General features: G+C 51.9%; 6 protein-coding genes across 6 annotated transcripts; 4 read left to right on the top strand and 2 right to left on the bottom strand.

Annotated features, from left to right (window-relative positions):
- Positions 1 to 321: 321 nt before the first annotated feature.
- J4E78_010413 (uncharacterized protein) lies at positions 322 to 1,081 on the bottom strand (the record flags this gene model as incomplete). The annotated part of the gene is made up of 1 exon (XM_049370991.1): positions 322 to 1,081. A coding segment is annotated over one exon (760 nt), but the record flags the coding sequence as incomplete, so codon positions are not given.
- Positions 1,082 to 1,900: 819 nt separating this feature from the next.
- Positions 1,901 to 3,112, bottom strand: J4E78_010414 (uncharacterized protein; the record flags this gene model as incomplete). Its single annotated transcript, XM_049370992.1, has 1 exon — positions 1,901 to 3,112. One exon carries the CDS (start codon positions 3,110 to 3,112, stop codon positions 1,901 to 1,903), a length of 1,212 nt encoding a protein of 403 aa, XP_049217251.1.
- A 1,430-nt stretch (positions 3,113 to 4,542) lies between these two features.
- Positions 4,543 to 6,174, top strand: J4E78_010415 (uncharacterized protein; the record flags this gene model as incomplete). The annotated part of the gene is made up of 2 exons (XM_049370993.1): positions 4,543 to 4,573; positions 4,622 to 6,174. The coding sequence occupies 2 exons, from the start codon at positions 4,543 to 4,545 to the stop codon at positions 6,172 to 6,174; spliced, it is 1,584 nt and encodes a 527-aa protein (XP_049217252.1).
- A 2,314-nt stretch (positions 6,175 to 8,488) lies between these two features.
- On the top strand, positions 8,489 to 10,049 carry J4E78_010416 (uncharacterized protein; the record flags this gene model as incomplete). The annotated part of the gene is made up of 3 exons (XM_049370994.1): positions 8,489 to 8,839; positions 8,889 to 9,243; positions 9,295 to 10,049. The coding sequence occupies 3 exons, from the start codon at positions 8,489 to 8,491 to the stop codon at positions 10,047 to 10,049; spliced, it is 1,461 nt and encodes a 486-aa protein (XP_049217253.1).
- A 2,721-nt stretch (positions 10,050 to 12,770) lies between these two features.
- Positions 12,771 to 14,169, top strand: J4E78_010417 (uncharacterized protein; the record flags this gene model as incomplete). The annotated part of the gene is made up of 3 exons (XM_049370995.1): positions 12,771 to 12,777; positions 12,807 to 13,009; positions 13,129 to 14,169. The coding sequence occupies 3 exons, from the start codon at positions 12,771 to 12,773 to the stop codon at positions 14,167 to 14,169; spliced, it is 1,251 nt and encodes a 416-aa protein (XP_049217254.1).
- A 1,875-nt stretch (positions 14,170 to 16,044) lies between these two features.
- Positions 16,045 to 16,755, top strand: J4E78_010418 (uncharacterized protein; the record flags this gene model as incomplete). The annotated part of the gene is made up of 1 exon (XM_049370996.1): positions 16,045 to 16,755. The coding sequence occupies one exon, from the start codon at positions 16,045 to 16,047 to the stop codon at positions 16,753 to 16,755; it is 711 nt and encodes a 236-aa protein (XP_049217255.1).
- Between the last annotated feature and the right edge of the window lie 1,057 nt (positions 16,756 to 17,812).

Raw genomic sequence — 17,812 nt, forward strand, 5'->3', positions numbered from 1 at the left:
CCTCAATCACCCAAATCGCGCCCTCCTTATCCTCCCGAATACCTCTCATGCGTTTACCCATGCTGATGCGCTGTGCCTCCGCCGCCGTATCGCCCGTGATACTAACCCTCACAAGCCCTTGCGCACTAAGACCGGTGATGATGGCATTCCCCTTCCACCCCTTAAACAAATCACCTTTGTATATAATAAGCCCAGCAGGCGAGATAACAGGTACCCAATTCGCCCTCGGCGCCGCCATCTCCGGCCTCGTACTATGTTTCGGTATCAACGTGCCATTGTAATGCCGTCCCTCACACACAACCGGCCATCCGTAATTCTTACCCGGCACTATCAAATTCAACTCGTCACCGCCAAACGGCCCCATTTCGACTTCCCACAAACGACCCTGCGCGTCGAAATCGATACCTAGGGGGTTTCGGTGGCCGAGCGTGTAAATCTGAGATTGGATAGCGCCTTGAGAAGCGAATGGGTTTCCGGCGTAGGCAGTCCCGTTGTCGTAGAGCCTGATTATCTTGCCTAGGTTAGACGTCATGGATTGGGCGGGGTGCATTTGGTTTATCTCGCCGGAGGATATGTATAGAGCGTTGTCTTCAGGACCGAATTTCAAACGGCATGCGAATTGAAGGCCGCCTGTGGCGCGCTGAGAGTGCCGCCAGATGACTTCGAGACCTGAGAGTGCGCCGCTGCTACCACTTAGACTCAGCTTGGTGCGCGCGACTGCGCAGCCTGCGCCGCCGGAACCGTTTTCGGCGTAGCTTATATACACGACACTGTTATTCGCATATTGTGGATGCAAAGCGATGTCGTGGAGACCGCCTTGACCGGCATACGCGACGGCGGGGACACCCGAGATGCTGGCTTTGGACTTGGTGGTTGGGTCCACGAGGAGGAGGTTGCCTTTTCGCTCTGTGACGAGGATCCGGGTGTCGGGGAGGAAGGCGAAGGCCCAGGGTTCGGAGAAGTCGGTTATGGGTGTTGTTTTGAAGGGTTGTTGACGGGTGGATAGGGATAGGTGGGGGGATAGGGCGGAGGTGGTTGTTGCTAGGGCTAGAGAGAAGGTGGCAGAGAGGAAGAGATGCATCTTAGAGGCGGTTTGTTAGATTGCTAGATATCGAGTTTTGGTGTAGTAGAGCGTTGAGGTTGCTCACAGCTGGAAGGTAAAGAGCCGCTTAGGTTATCTGCTCCCTAGAAAAGGTAGGTGTATGAGCGACGGAACGCCTGGAGCAGCCTCATGTACCATTCTAGCTCCTCCCGGCCTGTGACGTCTTGATGTGTACATGATTTCAGTTAGAGTAGTTGCACTTTACGACCCTGGTAGTGGTGGTATGTGTGTTGGTGGGGCAAGACTTAGAGTGTGATACAATCTTGGAAGTCGTAAAGGATTCGATGCCGGACAATTACCTGCCTAAGGTAGGCGATTGGCGCGCGGTAACTATCTAGGTAGCTATTCCCGCTATAGCACTGCTCGGTAAGTAAGAGCACATAAGTGCCGCTATATTAGTGAAAATACGTGCAAGCATAATAGAGTAGCCAAGGCCTTCACGTGGGTGCTTGAGATGCCGACAGAGGATTCCAAGGCTAGGCGTAACGATAGAGCGCGGCACATGTTGTGACTGCCCGTTTTGGCGCGACCTATATTTGCAAGGTTAGATTATTAATTTTCCGTCAACCGATATTGAACTTGCGTCACAACACAGCTTCATGTGCCTTCAAACACAACTACTTCCACGAAGACGCTGCCTGCATAAGTTCAACGGACTGTTCCAGGCTTTTATCACACAACAACAAGTACGCATGTCCTCAATGTACGGGAGTGTAACACCAATATCCTGTCGATTCCAGCAAAAATGCTTTATCAGTATCATTCATCTCGGTCTTGCCGTGGATATAACGCCCCCGCTCACCTAACCTCCATCTCCATATCCTCCTCCTCAATCGTAGGCAAAACCTGATACATCCTCTTCCCCTTGCCCATCCTCTTCAAGCACCGATCCGTATGCAGCAAATGCCCCCTCTTCTGCCTTACAAAGCCCGCAAAACACGCCGCACTCGACGCAATCGCACCCGCTGAGATATATATCGGTATGAAGAAGTCCTGCGGCTTGTACCAGATCATCGTCGTCGCAAAAGAGAGTAATTCGAAGAGATTCTGTAACGACATTTCGATAGCGGAGAAAGAGCCACGAGAGGCAGGTGGCGCGTCTTCTTGAACGAGGTATTGGACGCTGAGATCGAAGCCCCAGAGACCGAGGCGGGAGACACAGACGCCGATTACGAGGGCGCCGCCGGCTAGCATCGGTGCTGTGGTTGTGGGGAAGACGTGGAATAGGCCGATTGCCAAGGCGATGGCGAGGAGTTGTTCGTTGATGAACCAGAGACCTGCTCGTACGGCGCCAATTTTGTTCATGAGCCACGGCGCTGCGATGGTGGCGGATAGTTCAAGGACGACGGAGACAAGTCGCATGACGGAGACGTGCGTGCTGGTGAAGCCGAGGGTAAGGAGGTAGGTCGTCATTTGCGAGGCGAAGGAGAGGACGGTGAGGTAGAGAAGGGAAAGGGAGAAGGAGGCCAGGAAGGCGGGGTTGGTGATGTATTCGCGATACGGCGCGAGGTGTGCGGTTATGGTTTTGGTGATGGTGGAGCGTCGCGTAGTGGTATTTGGTACGGTGTCCTGGTTAGGCGACGAGGCTCGCTGTTGCAGTTCCGTAGCAATGTCCGTTTCAGACGCTTGTTTCGTCACGACGCCCTTTCCAACACTCAATTCCGGTACCGCAGCATAGACATTCGCGATGGCGAAGTATTCTACTAACACGCTTGTCGCGTTTTGTGCGAAGACGGCCCAGATGGCGAGTTTGGTGGAGTATCCGTCTACGAGCCCGATACCGACGGGCGCAATGAGCTTGCAGATGAGATCTATCCTGCGCATCGCGCTGTTCAGCTCTTGTCGGTCGACAGATAGACTCTCGGACACGACGACGATCCAGTCACGCTCCACGGATACGGTGTTGGCGACGAAGGCGAGTTTCTCGATGCATGCCAGCACCACGCTGATAAGGAACAGTCCGTAGGTTACTATTCCAATATCCTTCTCTTCCCCACCCAAACCCAGCATCGCTACCAAAATCGCACAGCTCCCCGCAACACTAACTCTTTGCCACACGATACTCTGGCGCACAACCCATAATCTATCTCTCCGGTCGACCAGCCCTCCAATCCATGATCCGAGGACGGCAGCAGCAAGCGACCGGAAAAGCGCATAGCATGATGCGAAGAAGAGTGTTCCAGGGAAGATTTTGGCCAGGAAGATCACAGCGCCGAATTCAAAGGTACGCGCATTCCACGTCGAAAGTACGTGTGAAATGTACAGCTTGGTGAGAAGGTGGCGGGGTGATCGTCGCGTGGGCGATGGTGTTGATCGGGCGGGGTAGACTGGTTGTGGTTGGGTTGGTGAGGCCAGCTCTCGTCTGGTCTCGCTCGTCGAACTCGTCGAACTCGTCATGTCGTCACAAAGCGTATGGATAGGAAGAAGCAAAAAGGCAAACCGCCCCCATGGCGAAGAAGAAGCTACATATCGTGTTCGCAAGGTTTAGCTGCCTAATACCGTGATGGTCATGAGACGGGTGCCCGATGCTGTGGGAAACGGACGCCTGGGCCTTCCGAGTCGCCTCATGGATTGCGTTTGCACGTGTGGACCCTGTCGATCTGGTAGAGGGGTTAGGCTGTGTTGGGTTAGCGTCGCGAGGTTTGATAGGTTTGATAGATAGCAGGGCCGAGTGTTTATTGAGAGATGTTTTTAACGAGCTGTCGAGAAGGGATCGTTGGTTTGTGGAGAGTGATAGTTGTCAAGGAAGGTGGGTCTTTGCCGTTGTGTAGTGATTCCGAGCATCGCATTCATTCGGCTTTGAAAGCACGTAATCAATGCTCATGTTATCCTCATAACTACATGAAGCATGTGGCACTGCACATGTTGCTGTAGTTCGTTACGTTATTGACAAATAGCACGCTCTGTCCGAGGTATGCCCTTTTGATCCAGAAAGAACACTTACAGTACATACCTAGGCATAGCAATGCTAGTATCGATTGCAGTACCTGCTACATTGGATTAGTGGGCATTAGCTTTTCCTTCTTGGTTCCATTGGAGGTTCAACATAGCCAACTATGAACGAGTACTGCAACGTATGTCGATGTTTCTCGATGATGGTGTTAAGTATCAGACTGCTGACAATGCCGATGTTGCGAGCGTGCTCAGGTGTCCTTAGCGCGAACCCTGGATCTTGGAAAGACGCGTTCCCGAAGGCCGTTCCATCTTCCGACACACTCCCTTCCATGGAGCTCGCTATACACTGTCAATGGCACCTGATTTTACCGCAGATGCATGGCTTCATGCCTCGTTCTCACCTTCCATGAAAATGTTCGGCTATACGGCAAGGCGTCAGGCGCTTGGCCAGGACGTGCTCGTGCATCCACCTACATGACGCGTACCTAAGCAACACACTTCCAAGGCTGATGACACGCCCACCAGCTCCCTTTGCTACAGGACGGATGAGACGCTCTATTCAACGTGCTAGAAGAGGTAAGCTATCTCACATGACCACATTGGCTGCATGACTTATAATGACAGGATGGCTCGTCCTACCCCTCGGCAGACACCCCGCCCGCTTACAACCTACGCCCTCCTTCTTGCAGCCCCCGAGCAATACGCATATAGCAAAACCGCGAGACGGCGGCCCGTACAATGAGGACAAGCAAGAACGGAGCAAGTTTGCTCGGAGCGTGCTTGAGGGAAGCACGGTGGCTCTGATATCGCTCTTCGGCCTGGGTCTTGGCGGCTATGCCTATAGTTTGTTCTACAAGAGGACGGTTGCGAAGAAGATTGAGAATGCCTTTGCCACGGGCTATAGCTCGCAGGAGCGGGTTGCGTTGGGTCGCATCTCATACGGCACGGAGCCAGACAAGATACAAGAGATTGTAGAGAGGGAATACTGGGTTCCGCGAGCGGAGCAGGAGGATATCGACAACGTCGTCAGCGGAAGGGCCAGGGGGAGATACTATTTGGTTATCGGCGAGCGAGGTACTGGCAAGCGAGCACTACTCCTGGAGGCTATGCGGAAGGTCAACGGCGATGGCATTGCTATGCTAGAAGCGCATAACGATTTGGAAGTCTTTCGAACGCGACTCGGCAAGGCCATCGACTACGAATTCCACGAAGACTACATTGGAGGACTTTTCAGCATTCGGGGCCCTAGGGACAGCTCGCCGCTACTGGACATTGAGAGAGCGCTCAACCAGATGGAGAAGGTAGCCTTGTCGCTGCGAAAGCGTCGCGGCAAGCCTCTTCTCATGATCATCAACAACATTCATCTGTTCAAAGACGACGAAGCGGGAAAGCATCTACTGGAGATCTTGCAACAGCGCGCCGAAATCTGGGCTGGCAACGAGCTTGTCACAACCGTCTTTACGTCCGATGAATTCTGGACTTTGGAACGATTAACACCGCATGCGACCAACATGCACGTCATCAGCGTCAGAGACGTACGGAAGAACGTAGTAACCACCGCACTCAAACAATACCGCGCTCGCTACCACAACGAAGACGTACCCCAAAGCATCCTCGACGAAGTCTTCGCCAAAGTCGGCGGCCGACTAATCTTCCTAAACCAAGTCGCCAAATCCCACGACATGCTAGAAACCTGCAAGCAAATCAACCGAAGAGAGAAAATGTGGTTCCTAAACAACTGCTGGATCCTCGGCGACTCCATGGACGACGACGTGGAAGAACAACAAAAATACTGCGCCGCCGCCATCGTCCTAGCACGCGCGCTCGTTTTGCGCGAGAACGAGACACCCGGTTCGGATGATCAGTTCACACTTCCCCAGATCCCGCTACACGAGGCCCGCCAGATTATCACGCGCGCCGACTTTGTCCATCCGTTCGATCACATAAACGTTATTCACATCGATGCGCATGGTATGGTAAGAGCGGATTCTGTGCCGATGCAGAATGCGTTTAGGGAGGTTGTCCAGCAGCCAGGCTTTGAGGAGCATTTGAAGGCGACGTTGAATCGGTTGGATGAATTGGAGAGTTTGGCGAGGACGAGGGAGGTTGCGATGAGGGATCCGCCGGATAGGAGTGGGGGAATTGTGCCTGTGCAGACGTATTGTGCCAAGCTTTGAGAGGGTGAAGAGGTGGGTTTGGAAGTACTAGACCGCGTGGATGTCGCGCGTGTGTCGCCTGCTGCGGCTGTCGTGATCCCGTGCATGCTAGGACAAACATCGAGGTAGTATACAGTCAGCTTCGCGTTCGTCTCCTCGCCTTCAGCTTCAGCAGCTTTCATCGCGCTATGTCCTTACTAGACCTCCCAAAGGAATTGCTCAGTAGAGTGTGTCGTTTCATCGGTCTCGATCACCAGAGGCGAAAGTACGAGCACAAAGACTTCGGATCCCTACGCCTCACGTGCAGGGAACTGTACAAGCGGACGACCTACGATGCGATTATCCGATACGGCCCTATGCTTCGCGTGCTAAAGATCCAGTTCACTTATCCGTCCCTCTGTCGGATCTTGCAAATCGTCAAAATTGAGGAATTCCGTGATCGAATTGTGGCACTGGAATTGGATCCGTACCCAAGCTTAGACGTCCTGGATCCATCATTACCACCTCACCCAGGCGATGAAGAGAGAGAAATGTTCACCGATTCAAGCGAAGCCGTTCTTCTTCTAACAGAGTGCTTGCGGTGGTTGGCCAAGGCGAAACGGCTTGTACAAGTGCAGCATTCCAGGTCTGAATCAATCCATGTTTCTTTGGCGGCTTTAGTGGAGGCTCAGTTCCCGGTCAAGCTTGATATCGTGTACGCATCCCCGCGTGCCCTCATAGCTCCGCCGGGTCACGGAGATTTTGGACGATCGCCTGCGATTTACGTTCCCTATATCAGGTGTATCTCAACAGATGGAGGTGTCCCCGGAGTGCTGGATTATGACGATGAACTCATCCGGGAGCTGGGCGAAGACAAGAACGAAGTAGGCATTCACATCAAAAAATACCGCCTTCGCCAGCCAGCTGTCGCTTCCTTTTGGTTCGGTCTGCGTGACATCGAGCACCTGCATATCTCAGGCTGCATATGCGACCCTTACTTGCGCTTCTGTAACGCATGCGATGACACCTTTACCCACATCTTCAATGTCGCCTTCACTCACTTAACGGTTTTCCATCTGTTCAGTATGTACGTTAGCGGCGGCCGCCTTCGAAGGTTCCTCAGAGAGCAAGGTCACACACTCACTCAGTTGGAATTCTCAATGAATGTCTTGACTGATGGTTCATGGAAGACTATTGCAAGAGGGCTAGAGAAGCTACCTTTCTTGCGTGGGCTTACTCTCGACCATGATCTTTTGCAGAAAGTTGCCGTCCCAAGACTGCAAGGCCAACAGATACCTGTGTATCAATGCGAGGACCCCGAGGATGGCGACGCGGGAGTAGACAAAGTTCGTCACTATCTGGCATTCTTTATCGAGAATTTCTGCACCTCAACATATACAGGTAGTAGATATTTGCCGTGGCCCTTGCCTCATTATCACAAGGTGGATCTCCCGATCTTCTCGCTGGCTTATGGCTCGGAGACTATTGACCGTGACCCTGCTAATCAGGCGCTGGAGAGGTACGTTATGGAAGTTGAAGGGGAGTAAAGGCATAGAGAGAGAGAGAGCAAAATACAACGAGCTCGAAGCCGGGTCAAATCTCGCATGTCACTGATCCCTAAAATTTGTCAAAATATGTGTGTCAAATGCGCGCACCAACGGAGCGTGATGCCGCCGAAGAGGACCAGACTTGCATTGAACAGCGTTCGAGGTGTTTGGAATGTGTACCTGCATCGCAGTCATCATCTAGAAGCCCAATAGAAAGCTTCGTCTTTTAACCTGAGTATCAGCATAGCTAAAGTCCTAACAGAGATTTGACTGTTGGTGAGCAAATTGACTGCGGGCGGCACGGCAGGTGAGCTTTCGGGCATGATGACGTCAGCAGCCTCCGCAAGCGAGCTGCGAGCTTCATCTCCAGCTACCCCGAAGCTCTTCTCTTCATCGCGAAATACCTCAACACCAGCCCTTGGCCCATGTCTCCGAAGGCACAACAACCTACGGCAATCCGGAAAGAATGCTCGATCGAGTAGATTGTCCGTGACATGTGCATGCGGCGACATCCCCTCATCATTGGCAGCCAGCTCAAAGTCTTGGTTTTTCCGACATCCGAATTGACCAAACCGAATTGCGGTAGCGGGCCATCCCAAAACCTGGAGAAATACGACGATCGCTTCCGCGAATAGGTGCGGAGCCCCGCAAGATGATATCCAGGGCTTAGGTTCCTGAATGCTCGGGTGATTAGAATCCGGAGCCGCTTGGCTGGTAAACATCCATGCTTCTGCAACCGGCTATATGAGGTCTACAGCCATGTACGAAAAAATGTTCGTCACCCCAGTCCGCCATCGCATCACATCGCAATGGGGTTCAACACGCTTTCATGCCAGCTGTTGCTAGCTGCAGCGACTGCTTCTGCCAAATGGATCGTTCCGGGAGCGCGTTGGAGAGCTACCGATGACACTCTTGTGAATGCGCACGCTGGTGGCATTACTGTGGATCAAGAGACGGGCAAGTACTTCTGGTTTGGCGAGTACAAGATCGAGGGACAGGAAGAGGGTGGTGGTGTTAGCGTGTACAGCTCCGACGACCTTGCGACATGGGAGCCTCACGGTCTGGCCCTGGAGCCCATCGAGGGCCATCCCTACATTTCGCCCGAGGACATCATTCAACGACCGAAGGTTGTATTCAGCGAGGGCACCGGTCAATACCATGTAAGCACCTCGCCCAGGCATTGCTTGTAGCTTTGCTAAACATTAATAGATGTGGTGGCACGCCGACAACTCCACCTACGGAGAGCTTCTGCAAGGTCTTGCGGTCTCGGACAACATCACCGGCCCCTACAGCTTCGTCGATGCTACAGCGCCACTTGGGAACTGGTCACAAGATTTCGGTCTATTCGTCGATCAGAAAGACGGCCGCGCGTATTCGCTATACTCCAATGGTGACCGCAGGGAAGGACGCGACGTCTACCTGACATCCTTCAACGAGAACATTACTGCTCTTGATGAAGTCGTTCACCGTTTCGACAAATACGACCTCGAAGCACCAACCATCGTGCAGACCGACAAGAGCTACTTCGCGTTGATGTCGCACAAGACGGGTTACCGCCCAAACAGTAAGTATCTTGACCCATCGGATGTCTACATCATATGCTGACCACTTCCAGACGTGGTTGCTTTCCGCGCCGACTCTCTTTCTGGCCCCTGGTCTCAACCGTTCATAATCGCACCGCTTAACACCCGCACGTTCAACTCGCAGTCAGGATTGAACCTTCGGATCAACGGCACCAAGAAGACAACATACCTGTACATGGGCGATCAATGGGACTCTATCAGTCTCTGGGAAAGTAGATACATCTGGCTACCGCTTGAGATTGACGAAGAGAAGAAGTCCGTTGAGCTGAAATGGTACGACGTCTACGACCTCGACGTGAAAACCGGAGAAGTCACAGCCATCAACGGCACTACCTACTACGGTAAAGACGCCACCACCACCGGCGACGCATACCACCAAGAAGCCACCTTCGGCAGCGACGGCGTCATCGTCACCGGCATCTACGGCAACGACAGCAAAGTCACCTTCTCCAACATCGAAGGCACAGGCAAACCCCAGTGGGTCTCATTCTACTACCAAAACACCGACGACATGGGCTTCGGCGACCAGCCTGGAGGTTCGCCCGATCGTATCAATGGGACTTGGCAGCTTCGCCGCATCTCGAGCGTTATTGTTAACAACAAGACGGAAGAGGTGGAGTCGCTGTACCAGAGGGACACGCACAAGGGTATTATCTTGAGCACGCCGCTCATGTTGAACTTGGAGAAGGGAAGTCACAACACTATTACTATTGGTGGGCTGGATAATGGGCAGGATGTTAAGGGCGCGGATATTGATCGTATTGTTGTGTACCCGCCGGAGGAGTAGTTTACTAGTACTGCAACGCTTGGGCGATAGATGCATCAAAATAATGAAAGACTATTAGTGAAATCGCGTGTATTTTGCCATTGGGACTGGAATTGGCGCTGCGTCAAGTATTACGCGCAAAGCTGCAAGCGGACTAGCGCCATCACATACGTTTGCTGCTTTCTCTCTCACTTCCATCCTCTGCGTCTCTCGTACTTCTACCTTCCGCCTCGCCACTGCAAAATTTTGCCCACGCAGTCGTTTGGCTACACCAGCAAGCAACCCCGGATTTCGCCGCCTTTCTACACCACCGTGGGATTCTATCAGTCGCTCGCGATAGATACTTTTCAACCGATTGAACGGGGCTTCCGCCTGCGCAGCCAGGAGTCTACATCAGTCACCACACTCAAGCTTCGCGCATCTACCTCACCGCTAGACGCCTACATCAGCGACAACACTCAAGCTTCGCACCTTTTTGGACCAACGTAGGCTTTAACCGCATTCCTCTAGTCGACTCGGAATGTCTCTACTATCCCTACCCACGGAGATCATCAGCAAGACCTGCCGATACCTTGGCCTGGAGCGCGATATAGGGGGCTTCGTATACTACAATAACGATGACCTGCAGTCGCTCCGCCTCACCTGCCGAAACCTTCACGCGAAGACTACTTTCGACGCCGTGGTTAGGTACGGACTATTGCTAGAGGAGCTCGAGATATTCGTCGACTACAAGGGACTCTGCCAGCTATTGCACATAACTCAAATACCAGTTTTTCGCGACCGCATCAAGCGAGTGCTGTTCTATTATCCTAGGGTGACAAGCACGGCGGACGACTGCGATATTCCATGGGGATTGTCTCCGACCCGTGAAATGCGCCGCGAAGAGATTTCGACATACTTAGAAGCCCCTGAAGCGGTTGAACTGCTAGCAGCATGCTTCCGTAACTTGAAGCAAGCGACTTCTTTGGAAGAGATTCCAGTACGGACTACGAACTTGCACCGTCTCATACATGCCGCTTCAGCGAGGAGCGGCTTTGCAAGGAAGAAGGCAGTCTTCACAGTACAGCCTGAAAACCTCAGTAACGCTGATCATCGTACTCTGATGGTAAATCCTGCGGATTGCTCACCATACACCAAGGGTATCGAAATTAGCACCCCAACCTTACATTACATGTTTCTACGTCCCGAGATCAAGCAGATAATTCAGGACGCCAAAAGGTGGAACGAACATGGATATCACTTGAAGGGCTATCAACCTGATCACACAAATCTGTCCCGACTCATCGCAAATCACAGTCAGATCGAGACCCTTCGTCTGGACGGATGCGAGACCCATCCTCGCTTGAGATTCTGCGACGGCTGCCATGCAGTGTTTTCTAGGCACGTTGCTACTACACATTACTCCAACATCACCAGGCTGAGTCTCCACGCAATCTACATTAGCGGCAGTCGACTTCGACGTTTCATAAAACAACACTCAGCCACGTTGAAGGAATTCGATTCCACATTCGTAACGCTAACGGATGGGTCATGGCGCTCGATCGCCCAAGGCCTATACAAGCTTCCAAAGCTAGACATGCTACACTAGGCTCTTCTGTTCCAAAAGCATGCAGTACCTCGTCTTGGGAGTGATTCTCTGTCCGAGACAGAACTCAGACCATTCTGTATCGATAGTTGTACTTGGGAGGGAACCTCGAACGTCAAGTACTATCTACAGAACTTTGAGGATTACTTCCGCACGCGCAAGTACTACAAAAAAACTAGGGGAATTGGAAGGGTTGTCACTGCTGCGAAGACACGACCAAGTTTCCATGAGGTCATCATGTATTCGTTCGCTGACGTGGTGATGACGCCTGCTGGAATGGATTCAGCCTACGCGATTGAACGATACGCGGAAGAGATACTGGACTAGTCATCTGGTAAGGAGGAAGTACCAGATGCCTTGACGAAAAGGAAGGAGGTGTGATAACGCAGTAGCTGTTGAATGAGGTGCACACGTCACTCTTCACGACCTTTTGGGCGAAATCACAGCATTTCCTACACGACGATATATCATTGCCAGATCAACCCCTCTACACCATTGATTCATTTGAAGAGTAGATCTCTGTATTAGCGCGCGAAATTATAGTGTTCAGATGTTTGTATCCACATCCAAGTGCGGTAGCGAAATCACGACTACGAATTTTCAAGTTTCACTCTAACCTACCGACCTCTCCAAACTTCAACATGCAATTTCAGGAACCCTGTCGTCGTCCTCGTGCGATGGCCAGCCTCGTATCGCACGGTGCGACAATCGTGGAGCCCACACAAGTCATTTCTCACCATGCGGACCCGTCCAGTACTAAATCAATACATACGGAACGGTGTCTGGTATACAGAAACCGAGAGAATCGTTTTTTTTTTTCATTGCGTAACGTGAGTGGTGCCAATGAATAGTGAATGATAGCCGTACATAACAGTACCTGGAGCCTAGCGCCCAACGGGTACTCATGCCTACATAAGTCTTGGAACTGTCAAACAGAGTCATAAGGCGCTCACGTCTACGCCTCGACCTACTCTGCTTGGCTTCTCGATCGACCACCCTGCACGCTCGGTAGCGGTCGCTCACGAGTCCTCGGAGTATACCCACCAGATAGCACTTCATGTCGTTATCATCACTACCCGCCGAGATCATCAGCAGAATCTGCCGTCATCTTGGAATGATCCAGGATGAACGCGGTGGCTTCACTCATTACTGCAACGATGAGGAGTTCCTACCACTTCGTATAACTTGTCGAGAGTTGTACTCGAAGACCATGTACGACGCGTCGGTGAGATACGGGCTACTTTTGGAGCAGCTAGACATCGAAGTCAGCCATAACGGGCTCTGCGCCCTCCTTCACATCACCAAGATCCCCGACTTCTCCAAGCGGATCCGAACATTGATACTCAAGTCTCCCTATGAGAAGGAAGCTTCGCCAGACTACTTGACGGCTGATTGGGTGAGGGATCTCCGCGTACCAACTACATATGACACACTTACTGACGCCAATTTCCCACGCCTTAGGCTAAAGCCGCGTTTCGAGGGCAGATCTTCGACGATATAACGACGTCTTTGGAGTCTAGCGAGACGGTACACCTTCTCGCGCAATGTTTTCGGAACTTGAAAGACGCCCCTGCGCTATCGGAGATTACCGTTCACGGGCGCAACTTGTACGGTCTTGTTCCCGCTGCTCTAGCAGCAAGTGAGTTTCCACGCGAGATCGCAATCTTCGAGGTGCTAGCGCAGCCTGTCGTCATATCAGACTATCGTAGGGTTACAAATTCCCCAGAGGAATGCGCGCCATATACCAAAGGTCTGATCATCAAAGCGCCCGACTCGGCTTTTAAGAGTGGGACGCCGCTCGATAGGAAGCTGGCAAAGAAGAAGGAAAGACAGGTCGGCAACCAGGGCTACCACTTCAAAGGATATCAGCCAAGCTATCGAGAGTTCTCCGGATTTCTTGCAGCATATAACGAGATCACCCATCTTGAAATCGTTGGATGCGATAAGATGCCCATGCTAAGGCTCTGCGACGGATGCGACGCGGTGTTCAAGCATATTGTGACCGCGAACTTTCCTCACCTGACCTATTTCTCTATGAAAAAGGCCTACGTGAGTGGAAGCAGGCTCCGCCGCTTCGTTAAGCGGCACACCAAAACCCTGAAGGACGTCCGCTTCTCATCCGTTTCTCTGACGGATGGCTCATGGCAATCTCTAGCCCAGGGCTTGCTCAAACTATCGCAACTCGAGACGCTGTATTTTGAATATCTCTACCAAAGACACGAGGTCGTCAAGTCTAAGATTCCGTCTTTCTCCGATCAAAGCTGGTACACCGAACTCGTACATTACGGAAAGGCGAATATAAAACTCTTTCTGCAAATGTTTCTGCAGCACTTCTGGACGGCGGACTTCGACCGCAAACCATATTCTCGTGGCTATACCACACAACCGTCGCGCAAGACTCGGGCAAGATACTACCAAGTGTACATGTATGACTTTCCTAACGTTGTGGCGAGTCTCGGATATATGGAAGCTGCATACGTTGAGATGCGATATGCACAGGAGGTCTTGGACGTTAGTTCTGATTGGAGTGATAGACAGACGTATAGAAAGTACTAGAGGATATATGCTTGCTGGACCTGACTTCTTACAAGGTTAAAGCTTACCTAAGTAGCGACCATTCTGAGCGTCTTATATGGGTTTTCGCGTGTACATCCGTTACATCATAACAGCAATTGGCCTCTTGAGGGCGACCAAAACGAAGATAGTTCAGAGACTAGTCCTGTACAGCATCGCTCAATCCAAATACTAGTCATCTTTGCGGAGTTACCACGTTCTGATTCCGCTCGTAAATATACCCCATCATGCCCCAACGTTGGCTTTCAATCCTCGTGTTTTATCTGTGTTTCCGCGAGCAGGAGGTTTTGTGCATGACAGTGCATCTCTACCAAGATTGATTGCCTCTCGGTCCAGTGCTGAGACAGATAGGGCGTGCGTACTCCCCTTACATAGCGGTATTGGACAATATCACAGCAGTCGATGCGATACGCGTTCTCTTGGAATGTGGTATACCAGATGTTTCTACGAATTTCATTTGCTACACTAGCCATAAATTTTGCAATTCGGATAATGCTAGGCGAAACCAACGCACCATAATATCGAGCTCGTGGGTAGATTGTGGGTTTTCCGCGGTTGGTATCCACATCCTAGTGCGGTAGCGACGATGATTCCACGACTGCTGGGTTCCAAATATTTTCTGATGTCTTCATAACTCAGTATTCAGCTTCAAGCGTCTCATCGACGCCTGCGATGGCCAGTTTTACATCGCACAATGCGACAATCGTGGAGCCTATGCAAGCCACTTCTCACCCTGCCAACCCGAGCAAACCTTCCTTCTTAGAATTGCCTGCCGAGATACGAAACGCCGTTTACGAGCTGCTTTTCAAGAATGATGGTCCCGTCTTCTTACATAACGCCGACGCCTTCCTTCCACGAGCACCGGACCTAGACGACTACGACGATGTCGAGCTGAGATCCTGTCGGTGCGAAACCTGCCGATATGAAGGCATCTCCCATTACGAACGCGACCGTCAAGCATGGGCAGCAGCTATGGACAACGACGCGAAGGATCTGCAATTTTTGAAAGCAGAATTTGTCGACGGCCTTTCGGATGGACTCGGTATACTCAGATCTTGTCGCCAGATTTGTTCCGAGGCAGGTGGAGTGCTCTACGGGCACAACACGTTCGCTTTCACTCGACGCACCGACAGACACGATATCAGCTATCTTACAAACGCATATCGTGCATGGTATGAACCAATGTTTTACACGAACGAAAGATACAACCAACTGAACTACTCTGCTCGATGGATGAGTTCTATTGGAGATCACTACCGCTTCCTGCGCAAGGTGGTCATAGACACGGATGCCATGTGTCCATCCCATTGCCGGTGGGCGGCCGATTTCGATGTCCTCCCCCTCCTTCGCATCATGTGGGCGCACCCGGAAGCCAAATGCGAGATAGTCTTTGAGTCTACAGGAAGAGCGCTTTCTGCGCATATTCATGGTACAAGTGACCCTACAGCGGTCCCCGAAGATCTCAACACTCTTTTACATACTCTCGGGAAAGAAGATATGCTTGGACTAAGGCGTGTTTCGCGATCGTTAAAGAGTGTCGTGATTGAATTTAAACGAGTGGGAAGATCGCGATCTGAATGGCACTTTGTCAAGTACAAACGCTCGGGGCTGAGGTTCTTCACTGTTCTGAGTAAAGGAGCAGAAGTCTCCTGGAACCCAAAGAAGCCGATAAAATCCCGCGCAGACCTGCCTAGATCGATTCGACAGATCATCGCTCGATATGCAGCACTTGGGCCCGAAGGCATCGTCGTGGATCTGACTGCGCATGTTACACACGGACTTGATCTCACCCTTCTCAGTCTGGTCCCCTGTTCGGTGAAGTCTCTCATCCGACCAGGGTATTCGTTAACCCTCTCAATGACCAGTCAGGAAGCCGAGACGAGTTTCAAGAGATTTAGCGCACTCGACGCCCTGCTCTGGCCGGAGGCCATCAACAACACAACTATCAGCTACATCGCCAGGGGCGAATTTGGGCTTACCAGCGGCCAGAGCATCAACCTCAACTTCATATTGGGCGACGAAAAAGGTCTCGATGATGTTAAGATTAACATGAGAGGTCTCGTGCGCTTCCTGAGCAGCATGTCCATACTCAAAGCCAATATGTGGTCGACCATCAAGATCATTATAAAGGACAACGAAGGAAACGAGAGGGCATGCTGCGAAGTACCGATAGAGAAGCTAAGACAAGCCGTCTTCCTCTTCTTCACCGACCTCCTCCGCGACAGCATCTATGCTCGTGAGCGCCAACATTACACACCCAACATACGCATCAACGGCTTCGGCGCCATCCTCAAATGTATTGAGAAACCGCACGAGTTTCGTTGCACAAGAGCAACCAAATGGAAGTCCGACGTGAGCAGCAATGCTGTGCGTGGCTTTTCGGGAGGCCAGAAGTTGAAACTTGCTTCGGTGGCTGATGTCATTCGGCGGCGCGCAGAGCTGATGGACTTTGCGTGTCCGATAGATAGGCGCGACGAGTGCTTGATACATGCTTGGGACGATTTGAGGCGGTGTGTGGAGGTCGGTTGGGGCAGTCTTGATGATGCGCTAAAGAAGATGAGGCGTTGAAGGATTCCAAGGTTGTGAGTGGGTCTATGCTCCGGGGAGAATGCGGGACATCAGGAGTTCTGGACGCGCCATCGGAGAAGCGCGGTAACCTTGGCGTGATACTGGTGCTGATGTGGTCTGCAAGAACTGGCGGAGAATGCGGTGATAGCTAGGTATGGACAAAGAGTAGCATCAATGACATTAGCAGCATCATGAGCCATCGCTGGAAGTTTGCACGCGTGAGTTTCGCGTTTCCTTGCTAACCTATAACAGCCTAGCTTGAATACCGTGCCGCCCTTTCCAGTTGTCTTCAGACCGCCATCAGCTCTGTCTTGCCTCGCAACACCCATTTTTCTCGTCAATATCGTTTCGCACACATCTTTCCATACACTGCCATGGAAATTCCAAAAGGCTGTTCGGCTCCTCTAGATCCGTCCGCGCTGTCCTTCCTGACGCTACCGGCGGAGGTACGCAACACCATCAACGAAAACGTGTTCGTGCTGCCACGACGACCTGGAATACGCATTCATAACTCCGACTTCTACTACGACCGACGGCCTTATGAGATTCGTGCAGACGATGAGTCTTTCGCCGATGACAGCTCAGAAGATGACAGAGTGGGCTATGGTTCTCGGAAGGGCAGGCATGTTCCCCGCAGCCTGAAGAATTGGCAGAAGAGGCAAGACTCTGAATGGAAAGAAGCGCAGGGGTTCAGGCATGAAGCATCTCTTGGGATCGGCCTGCTGAAGTCTTGTCGCCAGATGTATCACGAAACGGTTGGCATCTTGTACGCCAACAACACCTTCCTCGTTACCAGAGTTGGTCAGAGGTGTGACCGCGAAGCAATCAGGCGGTGTCAAGCCAGCGACCGGGATGACTACCACCAGATCAACTATGCGCCAATTTGGCTCACCTCACTTGGCTCTCAGATGAGGTTGATAAAAAAGGTAGTGATCGACATCTCGACTGTCTGCAGTTTTGGATGTGGCAAGGCCGAAATGAACCAAAACCTACTGCCGTTACTACGGATAGTCTGGAACGGAGACCTACCACGCTGTAGCATTACCTTCGCCCACCC

Source organism: Alternaria triticimaculans (genome assembly GCF_023758025.1).
Source record: "Alternaria triticimaculans strain BMP 0046 chromosome Unknown scaffold_32, whole genome shotgun sequence".
NCBI lineage: Eukaryota > Fungi > Ascomycota > Dothideomycetes > Pleosporales > Pleosporaceae > Alternaria > Alternaria triticimaculans.